Here is a 25,754-nt window from a genome sequence, read left to right as displayed (position 1 = left end):
TCTACAAGTCACAACTATTTGTATATATTTAGTGATTCTACAAAAAAACATGCTAGTCTGACAGGCTGAAGCTACTAGTTTTAACAAAGGCTTCAAAACAAACAAAAAATTGAAATAATTCAATATATAAAAGAAACAGAGCTAAGTAGAAAAAACCCAAGATGACCACAAAACAGAAAATGCTATTGTTTTACTTGTCTTAAAAATCACTTAAGTTTGTGTGCCTGGAGAGCAGCACAAAGAATTTGCATCTTGACAGTATCTACTCCTGTTTCTATGCGTATCACCAAAGCTTATGTGGCCATATATTGCCATACGTCTGCCTTACACGTTACTGCATGGCCAGCCAAAGTGGAGTTGTTTTAATTCACATAAAGCCAACAGCTTCCCTAATCTGAACATCAAAAGGAAGACAAGCACATTTAGAGACATACTAGACATCACTGGAACAATGGGACTGCACAACCAGGGCTAACAACAAAAAGCAATCCCAGTCAACATTAAAAAGGATAAGGAAATCCTCAGTTTAAAGGTATTAGATTGCTTTGCTTGAAAGCAAATCAGCTCTAAGTTTCAGTACCATATTGTAACTACCAAATAAGAGATATGCCTTCATAGGCTTTTTGGAATCTAACACACTTCTGTTGCAGCTATCACCAAATTGAGATCAAGAGGAAGATCACAAGTAAGATTAAGAAATTGACACTGTCATATAAAAAATCCTGCTTTTGGGAAGGGAAACAAAAGAACAGTAGGACAAAAGCAAAATTAGCATTTCATACCTGAACCACAGCTTCATCAATTTTGCGGACTGCTTTGGAATCAAATAAGACCTGTCTGCCTCTCCTCTCACAGTCTTGGTAAACTATCAGGCGGATTTCATTCAAGTCAAACTCTGAAGAGGACCAGCTGCAGATTATAAACACAAGATGTTAAAATAGTGTGCTTACTTTCCAGGCTTATTTAAGTGAAGAAACAGGTATTTGGCTAACACATCTTTTACTCAGCATCTACAAGAATCAGGCTGTAATCACAGAACTCGGACCAAAAAGGAACTCAAAGGAGCATCTAAGCCCAACGTCACTGATACACAAGCAGGCACAGCCAGACCAAATTTCATCCATCCTTTCTTCAAAATTTTTCCGGAAAGGGAACGCAAAACTGTCTCAGCAAGCTGCTACAGGACTTAACTACTCTTAAATTTACTTCCTTCTCCATACACAGCCTGGGTCATCCTTATTGCAAGGTAGCTGTACTACTTTGCGCAATGCTCTCAGTGGTAATAAAGAGCAATGGATTACCATCCTCTGTACTACAGCCTTTCACAAGCGCAAGGCTTACACTCTCCCTCATCCTCCTCTAAACACAAACCCAGTTCCTTTTGACCTATTCCTGCCAATAGAATTTATGATTTTCCTGAACTTTATTTCTTGTAATTGAAAGACAAGGTTTATGTTGTTCCATTATTTTTCCCCTTTCTTTTCTGAGATGTTTCAGGGTTTACAGAGCAATCAGATTATGGAGACTTCATTTCCAACTACAATGAAACTCATTTAGTAGATGAAACCAAGATATCACTGACATTCAACTTGAAGCAAAGTAACTCAATCCAGAATCTGCCTGTTCCTCAGAGGTATACCAAGGCACATGACTTGCCTCTTTGTGCTACCTCAGGAGGCTGAGGAGCACAGCTGATCATGGCTGTGATGGCAAGAGAATTTCCTAATTCCAAAAGGACTCAGTCTGCACGTTGGAGCACGAAGGTTTGCTTGGCCTCAGGGTCAGCTACAGAAAACGCTTTCCATGTTATGTAGCTGGCAAACTGGAATTAATGGAAAAAACCTACTATTGCATAAAGCAGTGCCACACAAGCACTGGTGCTCAGTCATATTGCCTCATCCTTGAGCTGGATGGACCGCATCTAGGGGGTAAGAGTACAACTGTTATTAATAGTTGTCAGCGTAACAAATTGCATAACAGACTTCAGTCAAGGCCACACTGATCTCCCACCCAAAAGGGTGTTTTATTTAGGAATTTTATCAAACTATGCCCTACAATGAAGGGAAGACTTGAGAGAAGAGCACAAAAACTCTATAGAGCTGAAAGACAAGAATTTCTGAAGCTATGTCTTTTATTCAATGCTCTGTTAACAACCATAAATTAATGGTGAGGTAAACACCATCAACTCCTGCTAAAGTCAGTAAGGTAACCATGGGCAACTGCTTTAGAAGCACAGAGACTTGCAAATTTAAAATCATTACAAGTAAAGCCAGCTTAATTTCTTTTTGGTGCTTCTTGCATTCCAGAGATCGACTCCCCTTTCTATGTAGCTAAAATTAAAAATAAGCCTAAATAGGCACCTTTTTCAAAGCTGAAAGACCCCATCCATCTGGAAGGTTTTATTCTATTTTTAAATACCTTGGCACAGAATAAGCCAGATACTTATCTCCACTGTAAGGTAGTCTGATACAAGTATACTCTATGTACATAATATACAAGGGTCCAGTACACATCAAAGCCATATCATGGAACAATGCTAAAGGCTGTTTTGCCATCAACAGTGAGGAAACTTGTTGATGTGCTTGTAACACGTTGCCTCCAGAATGCTAGCAGTGCTAGGCAGATTTCTTTTCAAACCTTCCCTTTCAAAGGGAGTCACAGCATTAAGTTAACCTGCATGAGATCAGGCCTGATACCATTGTTGACAGTTGCCCAACAAAGATCCTACACACCTCATACATACAGAAAGCTGCAACTACACCATCTGTTTTAAAATTCTGTTACTAGTTTCTCAGCCCACCGCCTGTGCAATGCTATTACGAAATCCAGTTACACAGAATGCAAGAGAAGTCAGAGCCATCAATAGACTTCATTCTAGTCTGCCACATGAATCTGATGCTCTTCAGCACCAGATACTCTGATACCTCTTCAGTTATACAGCTACCTATTTACTTACACACTTTCTGCCACAGACAATACCTGAAGTAACTATGCTGCTTTCCTAGAAAGACCACAGGTCTTCCCTCCTTTTAACAACAAGAAGGTACATCACTATGGCCTTAATTTAAATTGTATGCAAGTGCAAAGCCTTATTTATCTCCAGGGTTGGCACACCAGGACCTGTAGTTCAGACCACAGGACTGCAAGTCTAAACTGTGAAAGACTCATTTCAGGCACATATTGAGCCAATCCAGCCCTGCGTCTGCCAACTGATGCTAAAAAGAATGCTCAACACTTCTCTTGCATGAATTTAGGTTTCCTTATGAACAGGTGAACTCCCACATTCTGCACTAAAGCAAACTTCATATTGTTTGTGTGTTGCCAACTTATGCATAAGATGTGAACTGGGTTTTATAACAAACGCTGAAGTAGAAGCCAATTTAACAGCCTACTGAGGTGGTTTTTCCGCACAGCATGCTAGAATTAATGATTGCTGCAAACTTTCAGGACTTCAAACAGATTCTAGTACCAGACAGCAACAAGCTAAGAAGTTACATAAAATCTATTGTACAGAACTTTGTGTGACTAACAGAACAAATCTGAGGAAGAAACTTCAGATAATGCTTCTTACAGTACTAACCCAATATCAAACATGTTTTAATGAAGTTTTTGCTTTCAGGCTTTGAATTACCCATTACAGAAGAGATCCATCCTACCAAAACCTCATTTGATAAGACCAAGCCTATCTACAAGCGAGTTATACAGGCACATAAACCATAGTCTCATTACTTCAATGGGGAATCTAGCACCAAGCCCAAGACTAGTCAGATGACCAGGATGTTTTTCCCCCGTCAAAAGCTGATGAGCAGAGTGCTTACAGTACTTCCACTCTCTATTGTTTAAGCCAGCTTATATAACATACAGCCCCCAGACCAGGGACAGCACAAGTATTCAACCATTGCTTAAAAACAGTGTTGAAGAATACAGACAGCACACAGACTCATTGGTCAGCTCCGTTTTCACATGTGTAAAAACCCAAGCCCCAAGCAATTCATTACTCATATCAGCTTATTATCTAGCAATACTGAAAGGCATGCACTTTGTTTCTTCTTCGCATATAGTTTTTGAAAGAGAAATAAGATTCTTACACAAAATATCAGCTCTTAAAAAACCCAACACACTTCTGCATTGTATAGCTTAACATTCCTTTAGATGTTAGAAAGTAATAGCTTAAGGGTTTAACTAAGAAAAAAAATATTTCACTCTTCTATCAGTTATTTCTAAAGGGCAAGACCAAAATACCCAAAATAGACAACAAAAATATTTTAGCTTGTTTTTCCCAAAGGAAAAAGGTCCCTATGCTCACAGGCAATCTATATGCATAGAGGTTCACCTTGCCCAATTATTTGTAAATTCATTAATCAATTTCAACCACCAAGTTGGGCCAAGGGATATATATTTCTATCCTCCAAAAATAAAGTGAAGGAGGTAACAGACTCTTTCCCTTCCAAGAGCAAAATATGAACTAATGTTAACTTCAAGGCAACAAAAAAAACCCTCACAATGCATTTGAGGGAGATCGGCAGAGGATGGGGAAAGAAGATCCTGAAAGTGTTATGTGAAAAGCTCGCATCAGAATTTGCACATTACGTTGAATTTTCTATTTTTCATTGACAATTCTGTAACAAAATTATTAATTCTTCCACTTTTGGGCTAGAAAGCAAACCCTCACCACACTTGCAAAAACCCCCTTATTTGCCAGCTGCACCACATGAGATTCTAACAGGCTACTCCATGTCCAAATATAACAAATACAAATGTTTATTCATATCAAAAGTGCCCTTTTAGGTCTTCACCACCACTCCTGAAACTCTCCTACTTCATGTCTCAAGACTCAGTTGTTCTCCTTATCCTCTTTTGGTAAAATATGAACTGGCACACTGTTTTTCTTTCCTTTTAATCTGTTTCTGTATAAAATAGCTTACCTAGCCATATACAAATACTGAAGGAAGTTACGTGAGAGTTATAATACAAGGAGTTTTGCGTATGTACCTACTACTGAAAGTTTTACTTCTGATAACAAAACTATGTAATTCCCAAGGTAAGCTTCATATTTCTTATGAAGATTTAGCAAGAATAAATGTACTAAAATCACTAGGTTTGGATTCTTTCAGTCAGCTTAAAAAAAAGCCTTCAAAAGTAAGTTTTACTAACCATTAACTGAAACATCATTTACCTTAACCCTGTTATATAAAGATTTTCCCATTCTGCTTATACAAGACAGACATTACAGGTTCGATTCCTGTTTAAGAACTACTTAATAAACAGGATGGCAAAGGATCTGTGCTGAAGGAATACATATTGCTAAGTGACTTATAAATCAAGTGTTACAAATAAAATGAGTTATAGGAGGGTTTTTTTTTAAGCCACCTGAGAGTCAGTGTACTGCAAAACAATAAAATAGTCTTCTGATAACATTACACCCTAGAAAGGTAAGGAAGTAAAGAGAGTGACAGCTAATTGAAATGTTTCGCTTTAGCTTAAAAAGTAATGCGTTATGCCAGGTCCTGCACCTTCTTAAAAATTAGCTGAATTAATAAGAGCTTGTGTGGATGCTCATATTTCAGGTTAAATATGGCTATTTTGACTGAACATAATGTTTTCTTATTTGACCACAAAAAAAGCCCCTTCCTGTTACTCATGTTTGCTCTGGTAGTTGCTGGACCCTTCTGTAAACTAACCAAATTCTCTGCAGCAGCAGCATTCTGTCCCAGCAAATAGAAGTGGACCAGGAACAGAGCTGGAAAAAAGGAAGTAGGAGGCAATGGAACCTCCACCTCTTGGTGGCAGCATGAGTTATACTAACTCACTTCATCCATGGAGCTATATACCTTTAGGAAAGGGCACAAAGAAAACATTCCCTATATACTTCAATTTAGTATTGAGGCTACTTAGAATGTTAATCAGGTTTTCTTGTTCCCAAGTCAGTTTTCTGCCTGCTTAGTGAGCTGACCTGACTCCCTAAGGGGAGCCAGTTCCAGAAGGATTGGAAAGGCCAAGGCCAGCACAAGGGTAAAAAGGACAAGAGCATAATGCCAGAAAGGAAAGGAAGAAGAGGCAATGTGATTACTCCCTTCAGCATCAGCACTCTGTTTGAACAGCTCAATTTATCTGGCCTCACCTTCAGAGCCGATCTTTCCTGCATCTGGAAGATGCTATAACTAATAAATATCATCTTCAAGTCAAAATAAATAAAACCAAGCTGTCTACTTTCATACAACATGAAAACCAGGTCTGTTAAAGATATAACACACTATGGATTTTTTTTGTTTTGTTTTTAAAGAAAGCCACACATTTGGAACTGCTTACAAATATCCTGGCAAGTTTTCTCCACAGATTCCATATTACACTTGAGTTTGCTTATTTTTCCTTACACTGGCATATAAAGCTACTTTCTTTTGGCTTGTTCAACATTTCTTCCATTACAGATACGAGACATGGAGGCAAGGAGATCTCTCTTCCTTACAGGAAAGCAGATTCATTTGTTTCTGGAAAAAAGCCACAAGAAGTTTGCCCCATTCTGCCCTGAATCAGTATTTTCAGTTAATATAGATCTCCAAACCCTGATCTTTGCAAAGAAAGCTTTTGGTTCACCTTTATAATAATCAGCCTGCACGCATGCAATAACTAAATCATGACCTATTTATTTATATTCAAAAACTGCTTAAGCTGACTTTAAAACGTTTTTGAAAGTGACTAACCACTCACTACTTCAGTGCAACAGCTATAGGCTAGGGAAATAAAAAGGCTGAAACATATCTATATACCTATATATCTACCTATATTTTTCTGCTTCTTAGATCAGCAATCTTGACTGTAGAACACTTATTGTAACACCTAAGGGTGTTAGATTTGGGAAAAGTTGCCCTGAACCATATTTTCAACAGTTACGTAGCAGTAGAGACTCAGACATTGGAGACATGCTGGCACACACCTGAAAGACACCACAAAGAAGTCAAAGAAACACTATTTGTACTCCAGATTACTTTGATGTAATGCTTGATCTAGAGGTCATTTACAAGTAAAGCAGAAGATTCCCCTCTCCATTCCTCCCCCACTTCACAGCATTCTCCCCAGCCTGCTCTGCAAACTATTACTATTTGACCCACTAACACAAGAAGCAGCAAAAGAGAGGGGAAAACTAATTAGAAAGCTAGAAAGAAGGAAGATTATTTAACCTTAACTAGAAAGAAAGGCAATTATCCTTCATGCCTCATATTGCATATACATAAATTTTACACATCAGAGTCCAGAATGCAGATTCAGTTTCAAACACAGGGAAGACATTCTGGAGCAGCAGTCACCATCATCAGCAAGAATATGCTTCTAATAGAACTTTCCCAATTATTTACAAGAAAGCCTTTCAGGCACATAATTCTAAAACTAAAATATCCATTCTTTGTCAAAAATCATATATATATTTCAAAGAAGTTACATGCATACCTGTTTTGCACCAGTCTAGTCACTTTGCTCACACAGCTGACACTTTGGTCTCTCAAAGATTTTCTAACACTTTCATCCAATTTGGTACAAGAGAGATTATTTCCACGTGGTACGTCGTTGTTTCTTGCTCTTTCTATTTGTGCCCCTGTGCCATTTGTAGCTTTTGGTGTACCCCCACACATTTTCTTTTGCTTCAAATCCTCTTGTAAAGCTCCCTCAAAGAAACGAAATATCCGCTGAAGAAATACAGCCTCAAGCAGATTTCTTTACTAAAGATCAACCATTAACGATGGTAATTTACCATCGGCTTTCTTCCCTATACAGGAACACAGTCTGCTGAATTTCCTGGTAGGGGAAAAAAAGGCAAAGAGATCTTCATATATTCTATAAGCCATTAATGCAGAAAGACAGCTGTAGCTAAGGTACTGCTGCAATTATTCCAGACAGAGGAGTAGACATGACTTTCAAGTTTCAGAAGCCATCATAGACTTGCTCTTGCTGCTGTTAGAGTTTTTCCTACCAAGCCTGGTGCAAAGCTGTAGCAGATACAACAGCTAATATTGACTTTAACTATGTTTGTTTCCTGGTATGTGATTAGGTAGCTGGCAATTATGTAGTCACAAGACTGAACCATATGGCCTCTTAAAAAAAAAAAAAGGCATAGTTGCTTTTGCAGTGACTCGCCCTTAGTTGCAAGGTTGTTCTAACACTGCCTACAACACCCTGTTAATGGTTCTCATGTGAGCAAGTGTCATCTGACAACCCCTAGCAACCTCATATAGCTTTGGAGCAAATAAGAATCTGTCATCATTGCCATATGGTTATCACTTTAAAAAAAATGACCAATAGCAAGAAACACACTAGATATTCTGCACTGTAATGCTTCTACTTTTAAGGACAAATAGCATTTACTCTTGGCCGAGAATCTGAAGCTACTACTTTGAAAAAGCTTTTTTAAGAAGTAGAAGGGAAAACAACCACCAAAAAAGTTTGCCACAGACATCAAGTTGATTGATGAGAATTTGTAGTCATGTGCCTGTTGAAACAACTTAATGGCAGTACTGATTCTAATAAAACACCTCTGACCAAGAAAATTTAAGTTTTTAAAACAGAATGAAGGAATCAAATGTTTTGTTCAGGCTCAGGTAATTCTACTGCAGAATAAAGTCCTCTTCCCCATCCCTGCTTTAAGAGAGTTATCCATACATGTCTGTTCATAATTCATGTCTTACCTAGCTCCCCCTCCCCATCAGTGAAGTTTTAGACATTTTATAAGATAACAGCCATAGTGCTGGTTCCCTTCCAGATTAAAAAGGGAAAACAACTTCACTAATGGTCACCCAAAAATACATCAGTAGAATTAGAAAACACAGTAAGATTTCAAAACCCAGCACTACATGCTACCTGTGAAATAGCACAGCACCCTTCTTAAAAGGATTTTGTAATCTCAGTAAACCCCAACCTCTAACACTGGGCAAAAGTCAAACTGAAAACTAGAGCAAGGTTAGGTTCAACAGCTTGCTCAGTTTCAGAGGGAAGCCTATAGCAATAAAAAAAATAAAATCCCAGTTTCAATTCCCAAAGCAGTGACAAGTACTACATCACAATTACTCCTCCTCCCAAGTGACGGAAACAAGTGAAAAGCTTTGGCCTATTCTCAAGTTATTCAAGCCACCTAGGAGAGGGCAACTCCTAGCCTTCACCTCATTGAGGAGAACTACTTTAAATATCAGTGTACCTAGTCACCTTTGAAGTGTGAATGAAACAAGCAACTGATGGCCAGGTTCCTACACTTAGAATAAGACCAGCAACTCATAGTGTTCATTTCTGTCCTGTATTTTCCCCAAACAAAAAACAAACCAAAGTTCTGAAACATTCAGTTAAATGACCACAATATTGGACTCACATCGGAGACTAGAACTAGGAACTCCTATAAGCTCACTGAATAGACATGCTTTACAATACTACCTCATCTGTAGATTAAGTCAGCTGCAGAATACTATAAATCCCAAAATACCTGGGGAATTACCACCAAAAATCCACAGAACAGTTTCTGAAAGAAATGCAAATCCCCACATGGAAAGCACCCTGAGTCCAAGGAGTAGATAAAACAGAAAATGGAAGAAAGTGTCCTTCTCTCTAGATATAATCCTCTGGGAAGCAGAGTTTAATCACTCTTTTTCTAGGCTATATGACAGCATGTCACCTGCTCTGTTTGTAGGTCATTTCCTGCCCTTCATTGTGAGACAATTGCCTAAATGATCTCAACTCAAGGTAATACTTTAGCAAGAAAATTTGGGGGTGGGGGAAAGAGGACATATATACAATGGAGTTATTAATTAAGAATAATTTTCTGTAGAACTTATAGCTGTCCACTAAAACTTAAGCACTGTTTTCAAATCTAACAGAATATTTGCAGAGCCCCCCCGTAAGGTTTTGTTTTCCAAACAGCTCTTAGAAGCAGGCTAGAGAAGTGTAGGAAAACAGAAAGTTTGAATCATACCTGCTGTTTCAGTGAGCATTTGTTTTTGCAAAACATACACTTAGCAAAACTGATACACATAAAATGCCTACAACCCAGACATTCAGGATGAGTGCCAAAACACATGTTTAAAGGTGAAGTGGAATCTTTTTTTGATTGCTTGATGATTAATTCCCCTCTTTTAGTCTGTTCAATAGCTTATGTAGAAGATGTGGGTTCCCTTCCTCCCTCACAGTTTGAAGTATTTAGCCTGCATTGCTCCCCCTCTTCTTAAAACTTCAGATATGGAACAGTTGTGCCAATGCCACACCACATTTTTTTTCACAATGATTTAAAGTAGTCCTAATATGGTAAAGCACTATTAACCTCAGATGAACCACCTTGTTCAAGCATGATACATAGTTACTAGTTTCACACAAGTTAGGCAAGATACATTGCAGATTAGTCATGCAACAAGTGAAGGAACATGTCATTTGCAGCACTTCTCTCTGTTTCCTGTAGAAAGAGTTCTGGTGGAAAAAAAATAAAGTTCTCAATATCAGATTACTGTACAGAAAGGTTACTTTTAAGATAATTCTATATGTTACTATATGAAAAGCAAAACAACATTGGATATATTGGTTCACTGAAAAGTTAGAATTCCAAAGACTCCCTGCTTAGGGGAGGGGAATATACTGGATTTTTGCAAGGTTAGAAAGATTTTTCATCTTTGTTGTTAGAAAGCAATACATCACATGCACACACAAAAAAATGACCACAAAAACCACACACACCTGATAGAGGATAACAAACAGACCTATACAAGTTAAAGTCACCATAAATTGCATACATCAGCTTTCCACAAACATCAAGAACAGCCTATTAAACCAGTGTTTCACAACTCAGCCAACTTTCGTAAGTTTGGCTTCGCTGTTCATTAGCTTATCTACAAGTCAGAAGTTTGGGAGCTACGTTTCATAGTGTCTCAGTGATAATGTAAAATAAAAAAAAAAACCCTGATCAAACAAAACCCCAACAAGAACAATGTATTTAAAGTAGTACCATAAACAGCATAGAGACAGGGCTCTCAGTTGCTAGCCCCAGAAATGGAATTCCTCATTAGCAAAGAGAAGAGCTCAGGACTTGTAATTGCATGAAAAAGTGCATATATTTAATTATGTTTTACCATTAAGAAAAGTGTGTTTATTTTTGTTAAACTAGGGCTTTAAACAAAGAAAGGTAAAGTATGCAAGGTTAGCACCCTAGAGCCATCACCTAGTCCTTTCCTTGGTACAGAAAGCCTTGCTTAATCAACTTTCACCCTTCCATCCCACTTTCCCCTCCAACCCCCAGAACTTCTAACAGCTAGGAGACATCAGATGTTTTAAATTAAGTCACATATTTTGCAGAAGTTGTTTCACAGTATTCACTTTTATTATTTCAAAGAAATGAAGGTTTAGTTGTTAATTTAACAGTCTTTAGAGTTTGGTTGTGGTTCCCACCCCCCCACCCCCCATTGATCTTTTTAAAGGCACCTCCAGCAACCAACTTCCAGCTTTCACTGGAGCCAAACAGGCTGAGCCAAACAGCAGCAGCTGGGCAGGAGCAAGCAGTGCTCGGTCCAGCGTCTCTGCTGAGCACCGGGGTGCAGGCTGCCCCACCTCCTCCAGCTCGCAGCCCTGGGTCCCAGCTAATGCATCATCCCATGTCACTTGTTCCAGCAGCGCCATGTGACTGGGCCAGCGTCCAGGAACACAGCTACTAAATACAGACACTGCCAAGGCACGTCTGAGAACTGCCTCTGCCAGAAAATGAGATGAATAGAAATCTCTTATCCTACCAGCTTTACTGCCTCTGCCTTTCCCCACCTTCTCCTGAACAGAAGGAAGAACTACACATCACACATCTGAAGGAGAATTTTGAGCAGTAACACAAGGCAGAATCTGGTATTTATAACACTGTACCAGCTCTTGTTACATTTCAACACTGTATGAAAGTACTGACAGATCTCAGGCCTTAGTATCACCTACATAAATGAACAGGCCAGCACAGACATCACCACCACACCTTAGGGGTGGTATCCTGAGGCATGGGTTTGGTCGCCTGCTCTTTCCTGTTCCTTCTCCCTCTTCTGTAAAGCCCTTTTAAATTTTTTTATTATTTCATATGAAAGTCTGTATGCAGCTTTCAAGCCTCTGTTCATATTCTGAAACTACTCCTTCGAAAACAAAAAACATGACTAAAACATTATTATTTATTAGACATAAATAAATACATCTTAATGCCAACTGATACAACAACAGGAACAACATTGTTTGGTGTTCAACATCTCTCTCCACACCCCCTATTTTTTCTAGTTAGCGGAAAAAACCTCCTTTTGCTAAAACAAACACCTTCACTCAAAGTCACTAAAAACACCCACATAGTAAAAGAAACAAGTTCATTACAAGTTTCCCCCACTTCTGCTATGAAAAGGTTACATTTACAAGAAGGCTTTGTAAACTTCAGAGGATGTGATATTCTTTTGCAAACTTTACAAGCGAATAAGTTTAGGGTACTCCCTCCAGGGGCACAGAAAGCATTGCAAATGCCCTCCTCATTCCTGTTCTGAACACCCACCGCACAAGAGAAGGCACCCAAGCAGGGCTAGAGGCAAACACTACCCAGGGACCCCATGCAGTTCTTCCAAGGAAAACTGATTCAGAAGGGATCAGCTTCAACTAACCAAAAAGGTGCATGTTCAGCAGTACGATTTCACTTTAAAAAAAAATCAAAAGTTACGTGGTTCTAGGTGCATCCTCCCAAATTCATAGTATATGAAATCAAAGGTATCAGATGTGGCTCTCTAGCAGCACTGAGAGCTGAAACAGCCCGTCTTTTTCGATCAGCTAACATAATATTAGTAAACCCTCTGTAATGGGTTATGTTAAACTGTTTTAAGAGCAAGATGGTTTCTGATTCTTTTAAAATAGAGACTGCATCTGAAAAGTCAGTCTGCAATAATCAGGAAAGGAATGAAAAAAACTTAAGTAAATTGAATATTTATGAAAATTTATTGATTTACCTAACTGGCAAGGATATGGGAAAGAACACATACACAAGAAGCCATGCTTGATCACCCACTAGCTGTTACAGCATGAACAGCAAAGTCCATCGCCTCTGTCTAGATGAATGCCAGGAAATCCTGACTTAGATTGAATGGAGTGATAACATGGACGGATATAACGTCAGCTCTGGCATTTTTCACCAGTTATAGCCAAAAATATGTTTTGCTCCTCTTGTTATGATAATTTGTGTATTCCATCCAAAACACTTTCCTCAACCCTCCTGTAGATAGCCTTGAAGGTAGCTTTCCGGTAACTGGCACTGAATCTTTAAGTCTTACATACATTTATTTTCAAGTGTCACTGGAAAGGGAAGGAGGAGCCACATCTTAGGACCCCATACAGAAGATCAGGTTAGCTAGATCACTCATACCATAACACCTTCTCAACGAAAAAGACTACACACAAAACTACACAAACCACAGTCCTGCAGCTGACTGGCATGGGCAAACCTAAACTTACTGCAAGACACTATGCAAGGGAGTTACATTCTGTTTACGACCAATTGCGTAGGACTTTGCATGTACAAATAGTCATTAAGTTATGAAAGAGCCTCTTGCTTAAAGCAGGCCAACTGCTCTAACTACTTACATGGGATCCTAAACATTTTCTGAAAAATACTGCTATTATATTAGACTTAAAAGTTTATACAGCCAAGTTGATAAATAATTAGTTGACCACACCTGGTAACATGCCAACATTTGGCTGGCAAGCAGCAGTCTGTCAATCATGAATTTATCTGGACAAAAAAAACCCAACCAACCACCAGCCCCCAACCTCACCCCCCACAAAATAAACACACAAGAAAAAGCAAAGCACAACCTTGTCATGCAATAGGAAAATGCTTCACTCATTGAAGAGGCAGTGATAAAAATAAACCATAATTTCTAAAATGTCAGTCAGCCGCCTTAATTACAGATTCAGGACAACTTCATAAAAAAAACCAAATAAAACTCTCCCTTTCTTTCCTAGTCAAAACAGGGCCCAAGGATACAAATCTAACGAAGTCTATACCCTAGCCAGATTTTAGTGCTTCAGTAATGCAAGTGAAAAGCCACTGTTTCTATCAGATTTCCAGTTCACACAGCAACACTACATTTCAATACAAATATACAATTATTTCTTTAAGCAGTAATCAAAGTTTAAGTCAGAGGTTCAAGTCATCTTTGAAATTCCACCCAGCTGTTTTCTGCTTAAAAACAAAGAGAACCAGCAGATGTAGCATCAAGGTATACCCAGGTCCATTGACTGATTGTTCTGAAAAACCCATGTCCACTACAAAAGAGTGTTCTCTTCTCATTTGCCTCTCCATTGCATATCTACCCCATACTCATTACACAGTCCAACTATACATAGGCATTTTCCAGTCACCAAGTCCCACCATAAAGTGATAAACAGAAAAAGCTAGTTTTCAAATGTGCACTATTTTCCTGGGTCCATTCAAAAGCATTCCCAAACATACTCCTGTCTGTAAGACTGCACACAGGAACTTGTGAACACAAGACATTTAGTACCTGAATTGCTTCTGAACTAAACCATACTCTGATCTAGTCCACAGTGGATGACTGACATCCTCGAGTCTCCCAAATACTGAAGTCATCGTGTGTTACTCACACACTCCAGAACTTGGACTCCTATGTGAAATGGTTTCAGGGCTTAGTAGGTATGCTACAGACAGATGTCAAATGTCGTTATAATCAGAGAGGGTTAATTTTTCCAACCCTTTAACTTGATGTTATTTAGAAACTCTTTTAACAGTTGCTAAGGCAGGGATTGGCACTCCTGAAGATGTTACCACCCGCTACCATGTGAGAGCAACCTTCCTCCAGGCTAAAAGCCAAAATCAAGTAAGCGCTCAGATGCATGTCACTACAGTTGTCTGCTAAGCGAGCTGAAGTGGATACCAATTCCCAACTCTTTATTCCAGCCCTCTTAATGCAGCTGCAGACTAGAACATATGGGCCCTCCATAACCACTTCTGCATGAAGTCTGACAGCTTAACACATACTACTGCAAGAGATGGTTATATCATTGACCTTTACACAACTATGACTGAGGAGAGCTCCACCACTCTCTAGTCTATCAATGTCACCGTGGAACTGATGAACGTCCAGCAAATAATCCATTTCAGCACAGCATGGGAGAAGGAAGTAGCATCTTGCACCACTGCAGCTATTTGCCAGGACCAGAGCCTTAACACATAGACTAACCCTGCTGCTGTATGGCTGGGCAAAATGGTTTCTGTACCTAACTCGCTTCTTCCTTGTGCCTGCACCACAGGTCACCAACCTTGCTTTCCAGCAGCTTAAGAGATCTCTGCCCAGCTTGTTTAACCCAGTCATGTTAAACAAGCCAGGACTTCAGAAACAAAAGGCCCACAACCTTTCCTAGAGTAAGTTTTGTCTTAAAAAGCACAACTTAGAGTGCAAATTAGAGAGCAGAGTGTTAAACTTGAAGACTTTAGAAGGTCATTTTATGGGAACATGAAAGGAAAGGAAAGGCAAGGAAAGATGGACACGTGCACTCAACGGTTCGGTAATAAGTTCATGTGTTCACACATAGAAACAGAGAAGACAGACACAAAAATTTGCCTTAACATAAGTTAACTCCTTTCAGTTGCATATTTAAAAAAAAAAAAACTTTTCCATACCAGAGAGGGCTTTAACATTACAATGTTATATTAATTTCTGTAAAATTATCCACGCTCAGTGGAAGAATAACAATTTGAGAATAATGTGCTTAGAACTATGTATTCAACAGTTTGCAGATCATTTTCTCTGAGGTTTTACAAAAACATCATCTGATATACTCTACTGGGGTTTATACCCCTGAGCTGTGCATTCACATACCCCAGGCCCAAAAGCTGAGCAATTTCAGGTGTTGGATAATATCTGGATTCAGAATTCAGTGGAAAGACTCTGCACAGAAATACAGAGCACCAAGCTCATTGCAGCCACTGTTTTCTTTCATAAAAGTCAGTTTTTATTGTCCTTAAGTTTACTAAGAGTTATTATGTAAGAAACTTCCTGTCTTCATTATAAAATATAAAGTACTATACTACAGTAAAGTGTTCAGATTTCTAATTTGAAAGGGCTCTCATCAAATTCAGCCTGTTAGCACCTCTACTGGAAAAGTAAATAAATATTGTCAGATTGTTAACCTAATACAGCTGATCTCATTAGCACATGTGAAACTCCACTGAGCACCCTGGAGGAGAAAAGTTGAAGCGTATTGCATCGAGGTGAGAACATGCTGCAGAGAAAGCTCCATACTGATTCAGTAATTACATCACAGGCAGATCAAGTTTCACTTCAGCACCATCTATGGAAGGAAAACCATGAGTCAATTTTAACAGCAGCAAGCATGACGTAAAACCCTCATGCCCATTTGTCAGTACAATTCTAAGAATCTCACCAATATCCAGGAAGCATGTTGACTAACAAAACATATTTTGGCTGTTGGTCATGTAAAAGCACCCATACTTGCCCAAATTGAAGTGGGGAAGGCACTGGCACTATAACTGGAACTCCTAAGCTAGTCCTCTCAGTGCCTCAGAAGAACACTTTGCCCTGCAGTCTGTGCTGAAGTTTGTCCTGGGACCTCAATCTTGCATATAAAAACATGACATTGCTACAGTACTTGAGTGACAAATGTGTACAAATAGGGCAATTGAAGTGAGGCAAGAAAGGCAGGAAGCACTGTTAAGATAAGGATAAAGCAGAATGGAGAAGAACCTGAACCCAAAGATCAAGAAGTAGAGTCAGAGCACACACAGGGGAGATGATTCATGGCAGGTAAAGGTGAACAACCATGTCCATGCCTGTTAGATCCGTAGTAATCTAACACTATCCCAGGAAGTGAGAGTGCAAAGGTGCAGAGACATCTGCTGTCTTCACACAGGAAGTACCCAGTTCAAAGTCCACCCTTTCTCACTTACTCTCTCTAGCAAGCCTGTTAACCACCATCCTACAGAATTGCATTCCTCATCTTTTGCTTAAGAAGTATACCCATGAAAACCTTCACATAGCAAATACTGATAATTAGGACAGCATGAGAACATTCTTCTTACAATGCTTTGTCTAAGTGGCAAGCAAGATGACAGCATGCTCTTAATCAAGGGTGTACTTAGTAGAAACAACTGTTGACTAATATAAAACACAACACAGGTCTCTAAAACTGAGTCTTCTCCTCAGAAGCCACCCCTGAACATCACTTAAGTACAAAGTGGATTACAGATGAAAGCACACAATTGTTAGTGTCAGAAAGAATACCTAAAGGAACAGATAACGTCACCATTATTTGTAGCACATGTAGTCAGTATTAATCCAAGGAATTCTCTTTGCAAAAGAAGTCCTCAGCAGCTTCAATATTACTGAAACGCCAGAGCAAGATATAAACTGCTTTCATGAAAAAAGTTTCTCCATTTTGTGGTCCCTCTGACCCCAGCTATTTTGTCACATCTCTGGGCTTTTGGTCTACTGTTAGTCACTGTTCAGCACAAAGCTACAGCAAAAGGCCACTACCATGCACTGTAACACCTACATCCCACAATGTCAAAGTGGGATGACATGATGACTAATGATTACAACTTTTTTTGTCAAACCTCTTCCATCTTCCTTTCTTCTCAAGTTTTAATAAAGCTATTCTGCCACTTCAACTAAGTTTACATAAGAAAAGTTACAAAGTTTACATAAGTTTACATGAAGCCAGCCTCCACTGGCAATAAAGCTCTGCGTCAGCTTTTTAAAAGTTTAAGTTTCTCTATGAATTCAGCTTTTATGAATGAATGTCCGCATTTTTCAGCCCCTAGCAGCTCTGTTTTCTCACTCTCATCAATCCATTTACACCAACAGACAAGTACTCCCCTACACCATTAGCATTATTGCTTTAGATTGTAGTGTATTCTGCTTTCAGTTGTGCTACTGGCATGGGAAGGTAGCTCCAAGGCTTTCTGTTGCTACTATTACCTAAATCACTTTCTACTGAGACCAGTATGTGGCAGAGTACTCACCTACCCAGTTTTGGGCATATAAACAGCAGAAGTACCCTAAGAGTAAGGAACCAAGCACCTACTATCCAACTGCACATCAGTTTAAGAGTCAGGTGCACAGGACATGGTCATGCCACAGGGATAAGTTACTTGTAAGTCAGAAATAAGATAACCCTCTGGCAAAAATAATTTTGATCAGTCAGGCAAGAATGCATTTTTTCATGGAATTAAATTAAATAACCAAGGTACATCCACCCCTCTCAGAACATCAGTAGCTTATGCATTTCCACAAAGTTTTTTAGCCATCTGTGGCAAAAAAAAAAGAAAAATAAGGGAATGTCTTCTTGCAATGTTAAGAGAGAATCAGTCTCAGAGCAAAGCTAGAGGAAACAGAGGTTGTTCAGTGTCAGAAGTGTGTGGGGAAGGGAAATCAAAACAACTTAAGAGGGAGAATGGCTCGGTTCCTGCAAAGCTCTAAAGTTGGAGGACTTGGGGTTTGTTTGCCTTCCTCCAAACAGCCCCAGGCTGGAAGTGAGGTTTCCATGTCAAAAGACCATACTTTCAATCACTTCCTCCCTAAGCTGTTTTCTTGAGTGAGACTGTAACAAATCTCTTTCTGCAGAAGTTATTCTTTAGCTCTCATTACTAAGGAAAGGCTAATACCAGAGCAGAAGTATAACACTGCACCTTAAGGCTCACCTTCAGCTGTCAGTGAAGAGGTACGTGGCTTAGACTTTCTCTTTAACCTTCCCTGCCCTCAAGTTCAGATCTGGCCCTGGACTGCATCTCCCTTCCTACAGCATATAAAACAGTAATTTTTCTTCCAAATGCTTTTTGAAGGGTTTACAACCAGATAGGTATTTAATGGTATTTCCATGTATAAAGATGTACACAGGTGCTCATTAGCAGTGTTGCTGTGTGGATGTCTCTACCAAGCTGCAAGAAGCTCAGAAGAAACCCAATTAGGCTATAAGAATTTAGCAAGGAGTGTTTCATTTTAACGACGATATAACAAACTGACATGCAAGCAGACTCAAAGCTCACTACCACTTTCTTTCCTTTTTCAGAAGGTGGAACATTGCCAGGCTGGTAATAAATGCTGTGAAATAATGCTTAGCGAGTAGGATCTCACCCAGCATTTCAGTGCTATGACCAAAGGAATTACTAGTATCAGCTGCCAAACAAATGATCTCATATACCAAAGCTAACAAACTGTTACCAGATAGATATCCTGCAGTTAAAACATGACATCCGCTCCATTATAGACACCAGAAGGAGCAGCTGATACTTAAAGCTAAAGAAACAGCCTGTTTCCAAGTTTCAGACACAGCTGAAATAACACACTTTTTTTAATAGAACCCACATAAAATGAAATTATTCCCTGTTTTATAACATTCCTTCACTAAACATACCAATATCAAAGAAATTTTGTTAGAGGTTGCGATGCAGAATTACACCCTCAGCAGTGAAAGCACAGGCTTCGAAGAACTCCAGAGCATTTCTTTTCATTCTTAGATTCCTGGATATAGGCACTTCAACAACCCACTCCCCCACCTTCCCCCCAACAAAAAAAACCCAACCTAACAAAGACTGAAACTAGTGTGAAACCTTAGCCCTCAGTTTAAGGATAACGTCAATCTTTCATGTTGAAAAGTACAGAAAAGCACCAACGTGAAATCTCATTCTAGAATCAGGTAAACACAGTTACAGGGATATTGCTAAAATTTTAAGTACAATCAAACTATCTGCAACCCATATCCATCTCCTTAAACCCATCCCCAAATACTGTACTCAAATATATGCTTAGCACTTGAGACATTCCAATCTTGAGACACTATGTGCTTATAAAATACTCTCTACTTAATCCCTAAAATTTAAGATTTATGGGGAGTAGGATACTCTGGTTTTGCAGTAATAGCTACCATTCTGCTGCACACTTGACCCTGGTAGCACTCCAGAAGTCTGTACAAAGTACTCTAAATCAACCTTGTAAGGGAAGTAGCATTTGATAAGGAGATATGAAATATTAGGGGAATTTAGCCACATAAATACACATTTCTCACACAAAAAGTAATTAGGATTTCCTCAGTGTTAGAGGCTAAGAAGAAATATATTGAACTAGTCACCCAAATGCCTCTGTCAAAAGCGGTGTGTGCATATATAGATGTATATTTTTATGCATGCATTATATGCACATATACACAAGCACACATACAGATATTTTTAGTTAAGGGAAGCAAAAAGCGGTAGTGAATAGAAACCAGAAGCTGAAGATCTGTGTACAAAACTGCTTAGCACAAATACAATACCATGTCACTAATATCCATCTCTTCTCCAGCTGGTTTATAATTTCTCTTTTTAAGAAAGAATTAAGATATTCTACAATTCTAACTACTACCCTTCTACCACTTCATACTTGCATTATTTTGAAGGTAGGCACAGGCCAGTAGAAAGTCCTACTATCCTAATAGCTCTGTATTAACATCTATACCTCATGTTTACTTTCTCCTCACCCAGCAAGTAAGTGTTGTGTTTACATGAACATGTAGTGCAGGGCTAGATCCACAGAGTGAACTAATTGGTGCTAAGGACCTGACACCCACACTATACATGTTCTGGGGTTTTACTTTTGACCAGCAGTAGTCTGTTCCAAGGGACTGAACGCCCATTAGTGGTTGGAGCACACTTTCTAATTTCATTCAGTCCAACAGGAATCCAGTTTACGCACTGAAGCCACTTGGCTACGTGAGCCAAAGTGCAATAAGTGGAGGCAATTGAGAGGTTTTCTTTAAAAGAGCGCTCCTGATCCAAATTAAGATGTTAATGCTCATGTACCCAGGAAACCATTTCCTGTGGTTCCATGTTCAGCTACAGGCACCATGTCTCTTTTTCTCTCTGAGGCTGTAGCATTTCATCCTGGTAAGCCCTTGGACCTTGTAGCTTGCTGTTCTCTTCAGAGCCAAAAAGAAGAAGCAGCACCAACATTTGGTCAAGTTTTAGCTCCCATAAAAGGCGAGAGGGGCAACAGAACAAGCACACAGAGTACTCGTTAGAGGCAAGTCTAAAGCCTGGTTGATGACCTTCTGCAACAGAACTTCTCCTAGTGTTCCTGGGAAGACTAGAAAAAGAAAAAGCTTCCTAATGATGTATTTGAAAAAAAAAAAGTTGCCAAATTCAGTTAATCTGAGGGGGTATTACCTACCGAAGGGATTTTTGGCAATTCTGCTATTGCTTTGGGTGAGGAGCGTGCATGAAGACACCCAGAACAATTCAAGGTCCAGGGACACAGATTATTATTAATCTCCCAGGGCCACTTAAGAGAGCTATACGCAGCAAGACATACTGAACATGGAGAGACCTCGCTTAAGCAAACACAAAGAGGGAACAGAAATAACTAAGTTCTTAAAAATATAGGCCTGCCGTTTGAACAGAAGATGATCCTGCCAGTTTGCCTCTAACAGTGATCAGAAGCATATGGCTAATACAGAGGCTACCAAAAGATTAAGTCTTCCCTTTTACTTAGGTCCAATCACATATCTCCAAACAGAGATTACCACTCAACAGAAAGCCTATTAAAAAAATGTAGTAGAGCTTCTAAGACCCAGTAAGTATGCTCCTGCAGGTCATCAAAAGATCACTGGAAAGAAAAAGCATAGCTTTAAAATGTGCTGCAATAAGGAAGAAGCTTAATGCAATATTAACAGGCAAAAAAACCCCTCCACATGAAAAAAAGCTTCAAATAACTTAAGGTTCAGAAAGTTTGCCAAAAACTAATCAGATAGCAAAGGAATGGGGGAAAAGGGGGGGATAAAAAGGGTGATGGGTACCTACGATAATATTTTAATGATTAGAGTTTTTGTTTAATGTGTCACATCATTTAAATGTTATTCAATTAGAAAACTGAGTGGGGAATGCCTTACTTAAGAATTGGAAAAAGAAGAAAACAAACACAAGCCCTAACCTCACAAGATACTGTGGATGGAACAATCTTACTGATTTTAATGGGAGACACACTGTGCAAGGAATCTGCCTTCATGGAGATCCTGGACAAAACCAATAACCTTAAAACTAGAACTGATGGCGTTGGTCTCTGATACAGAGTACTAGGTAAGATTTTAAATACAAGGCAAAAATAAGTAACCCCAGAACTGCCACTCATTTTGAATATGGAAAATATATTTGTTTTATTTCAAGTTAAAGGAGATATTTAATTCATATGGTGAATAAATGCTACAGAAAGTAACTAACAAGTATAGCACATACACTTCACAGCCTCCTGAAATTCACCAACCCTTCTCTGACATGAATGCAGCACCAGTACTGCGTCCTACCATTTTCAAAGGAATCACCTTATAACCCAAATATCCTAATGCCATTTTCATCTTATTCCTCTTGTCACCATGATCTTGCAGCTTTGGCCACGCACACAGCCATGGTCCACACAAGCCAGTCTTTGTAATTGTAATGGCTCCGTGATTGTGATCTTTCATACTTGGCACTACGGCACTTTGTGGATCAAGATACTTTCCTCCCCTCTCTCAATTCTTAACAGTTTCAGCAGTGAAAGTCCAGAATCCAATCCAGTCCTGTACGTTACCTGATCACAAGACTAGTCAGCTCACGCCAAACAAGACGCGGAGCTTACTGGGCACGCATGTGATGGCCACTGTGCCCACCCGGAGCAGTCCTGTCTCGTGAGCTGAGGAGATGCGGAAAGTAACAAAGCTCCAAAGCATCAGCCTGAGCAGAACGCTGTTCCCGAGGGTTTAGAAAACAGCAATAATTCAATATGAGATAGAAATTACGTATTCAAGCCCTGAAGTAGCAATAGGTACTAAGTCTTGCCTTTAAGGATTTGCAGTATCGCAAGAAGGTGAAAGGTACCTGGCGCTCAGTACCTACGCGCCAGGCTCGGCACGTGTATCTGGGTCACCACAACTGAGCCGGCTTTTGACCCTCCTGCGCTGACGAGACCTGCGCGGGAGGCACCACAGCGATCGCGTACAACGGCGAGGCCAGAGCAGGCCTGGCGCCTCTCCCCCGCGGCCGCCGAGGGGCCGGCCGGGGAGCGCCCCGCGGCTCCCGGGAGCGCCGCTCTCAGCTCGGAGGGAAAATGGCTGAGAGACCCGGCAGGAGGGGACGGCGGGGGAACAGCTCCCCCCTCCCGCCGCCGGCTGCTCCCGGCCCCCGCGGGAACTTGGGAGAAGCCGGGGCGGGTGGGGATGTGGGCTGTGCACACCTGCGCTGCGGCCCCTCAGCCGGCGGCGAGCGACGGTCCCCTTCGCTCCCCGCCGGCCCCTCCGCCCTCCGCCCCCGGGACGCCGGCCCCAGCCCCGCCCTGCCCCCGCTGCTCACCTGAAGGCGGGTCCCTCCCCCGGGGCCCGGCCGTGGGGGGCCGCCGCGCTGCCGCCCCGTTTGTTGAAGAGCTTCTGAAGCAGGGTGGGAGCCATGCTGCCGCCCTGCCCCTGCCACCGCCCCGCCTGGCGCCGGCCCCGCCGCGCCTCTCGTTTTCAGCGGGTAGCGAGCGGCGGCGGCAGCAGCGGCGGCGGCAGCAGCAGCAGCGGCATCCCCTCCGCCGCAGAGACGCCCGGCATTGCGCGGGGGGAAGGCAAGGCGAGGTGAGGAAAGCGAGGGGGCGCGGCGGTGCTGCCGGCGGCCGCCCGTCACCTGACGGAGGGGCCACGCCCGCGCGGGGCGCTGCCAGCTGCCGCCCTCCCGCCGCACCGGGCACGGCACCGCGCCACGGAGACGGCGATGGGCACGGGGACGCGCCGCGCCCCTCCGGCGCTCCCTATTGGCTGCGCGGCGCCCCCGGCCCCACCCCCAGCACGTGGTAAGGGGCCGGATGCAGGTTTAAAGGGACAGGAGGCCCCATCTCACGCTGGGGGCGGTGGTTGGGGCGGGGCGTAGAGGGGCGCGTGCTTCCGCTTGTGCTCAGGGGCCTGGCGGGCCTGTGCGCGCCTGCGGGCGGGCGTGTGGGCTCCCGTGCGACACGTATTTCATATATACATAGTAACAAACATGCCCACATGCACACATACCGTTATAATGTATATTTTACAATACACTTCTCTCTATACAGGTAGATGTGTGCACACATATACATATACACATGTACATATGTATCCCCTGTATATGTGCACATGTAAATCATGTGTCTGTGATTTACAGCAATGCTTTTGCACACTGAAGCAAGCACGGACAAACCAACCCCCCACTTCAGATGGGGCCGTCCCCCCATTCGGGCTGACAGCCAAGCGCCGCGGCTGCTCCAGCGTCCCCTGCTCCCTCGTGGTAGCCAAGCTCACAGCCTAACAGAAGTCAGTTGGGTTTTCGGGAAGCTCACGTCCCTCTTTTTGCTCCATGCACTTGTTCCAGTCACCAGGGAAAGTTTTACCCTGATTTTTTTTTTCCTAGTCCTGGTCTCTGTAATGGAAACCAGGCATAAAATTGTAGAAGTACTGCGATTGCCTTCAAGACTCCAAACTTTGACTTCAGCCTTTGACCAGGCAAGTGAGAACATTTTTGCCCACCGCTGCTGGGCCGGTGCCTATTTTCACTCATTTCTCTTCAATTGATCTATTTAATTCACAAAATGATTAAACAATGCTGCAATATTTGGGGGTCATTTGGAGCTTTATGTTTGTTTCATTTGGGAGGAAGGGCAGTTTGTGTGGTTTTGCCCACCAGCGGGACGACACCACCATGCACCCACCAAAAGAACAAACTTCAAACGCTCCTTTTTAAGCAGCTCGGTAGCTGCACAGCGTGGTGCGGCAAACAAAAGAGCAGAATCACAATAGCTTCCTGCTCTTTTCAGGAAACTGGGAGAGAGGTGCGGAGAATGGCGATCACTGCAAGAGCTGTAATGGATCATTACAATACCTGACTGCACACTCAACATCCAGTAGTGGCAGAAAGGTGGAGGACGTGCTGGTTGTTCGGAGCCAGCATTCCAGTGGCTGGAGATCTTTAAAATAAAAACCAAGAGATGACTGCCTACTGGCCTGATAGTCTGATCAGCTCCTCCCTCTAAGAACACCAGAATGAATCTTGTAATGCTTGGCTGACCGTTCTCAGAAGGCATTACCATTTTGAAGGCTCTCAATCACCTCCTCTGCAAGACTGAATACCTGGCGTAAATCTTTCAGCTTGGATGTTGTTACTGCTTTTGATTCCTTACGTCCGCTGTCATCACCAAATGCCCCCCATCATTCAGGTCAACCCACCCAACCAAAGCTGAAGGACAGAAAAGTGAGGGTATAGTGAGGATAGTACACCAAAAAGAAAGCGAATAGCAGGGTGGGGCTGGACAAGATGAAAGACGTCATGGTTGACATAGTAATCAGTGCGAATGAGAAACTAGGCATCCAGCCCCATAAATAGGCACTGGACTGTATTTCTCATAGAACAGTCTTGAGAAACTTAAAAGTTGCAAACGCCATGGCTGCCACTCCATGGCTACATCTGCCTTAGCAAGGAGCGCTGACCAGTGGGGCAGAATCATAGACTAAACCAGTTGTCTTACAGATCCTGATGGCCACATCATAAACGTTTTACAGAGCTCTATTTTGGACTAGCTGTAATCCAGTCCTGTCAGCAGAATGAGGGTCAGTGGTTGGAGCACTGAATGTGTTTCTGAAAAACATCTGGTTTAGTTTCATCTGAAAACAATCCACTTTGTATGCCCAGATGCCACTCCAAAATGTGAAGCAAGACAAAGTCAGCGAGGACAGCTGGGATACCAACTTCAAAA

At 41.3% G+C, this 25,754-nt stretch overlaps 1 protein-coding gene across 7 annotated transcripts in view; it reads right to left on the bottom strand.

Moving 5' to 3' along the window:
* The window catches only part of FNIP2 (folliculin interacting protein 2), a 51,900-nt gene extending 28,412 nt beyond the window's left edge, over positions 1-23,488 (bottom strand). For 3 of the 7 annotated variants that reach the window (XM_075091025.1, XM_075091026.1, XM_075091029.1), the window contains exons 1-2: positions 23,354-23,488; positions 783-909 (exon numbers count right to left, since the gene is read on the bottom strand). In XM_075091025.1, coding sequence (XP_074947126.1) covers positions 783-909; positions 23,354-23,448 — 222 coding nt within the window. In that variant the 5' untranslated portion in view covers positions 23,449-23,488. Of the gene's footprint in view, positions 1-782; positions 910-1,846; positions 1,922-7,443; positions 7,659-7,744; positions 8,078-23,353 lie in introns of those variants that run through there. The other 4 variants (XM_075091024.1, XM_075091023.1, XM_075091022.1 and 1 more) reach the window with 4 other exon arrangements.
* Between the last annotated feature and the right edge of the window lie 2,266 nt (positions 23,489-25,754).

The sequence above is a fragment of the Phalacrocorax aristotelis genome, chromosome 4 (genome assembly GCF_949628215.1).
Source record: "Phalacrocorax aristotelis chromosome 4, bGulAri2.1, whole genome shotgun sequence".
Lineage (NCBI taxonomy): Eukaryota > Metazoa > Chordata > Aves > Suliformes > Phalacrocoracidae > Phalacrocorax > Phalacrocorax aristotelis.
The sequence above is the reverse complement of the archived record's forward strand: the minus strand, read 5'-3'. Positions and strand labels throughout refer to the sequence as shown.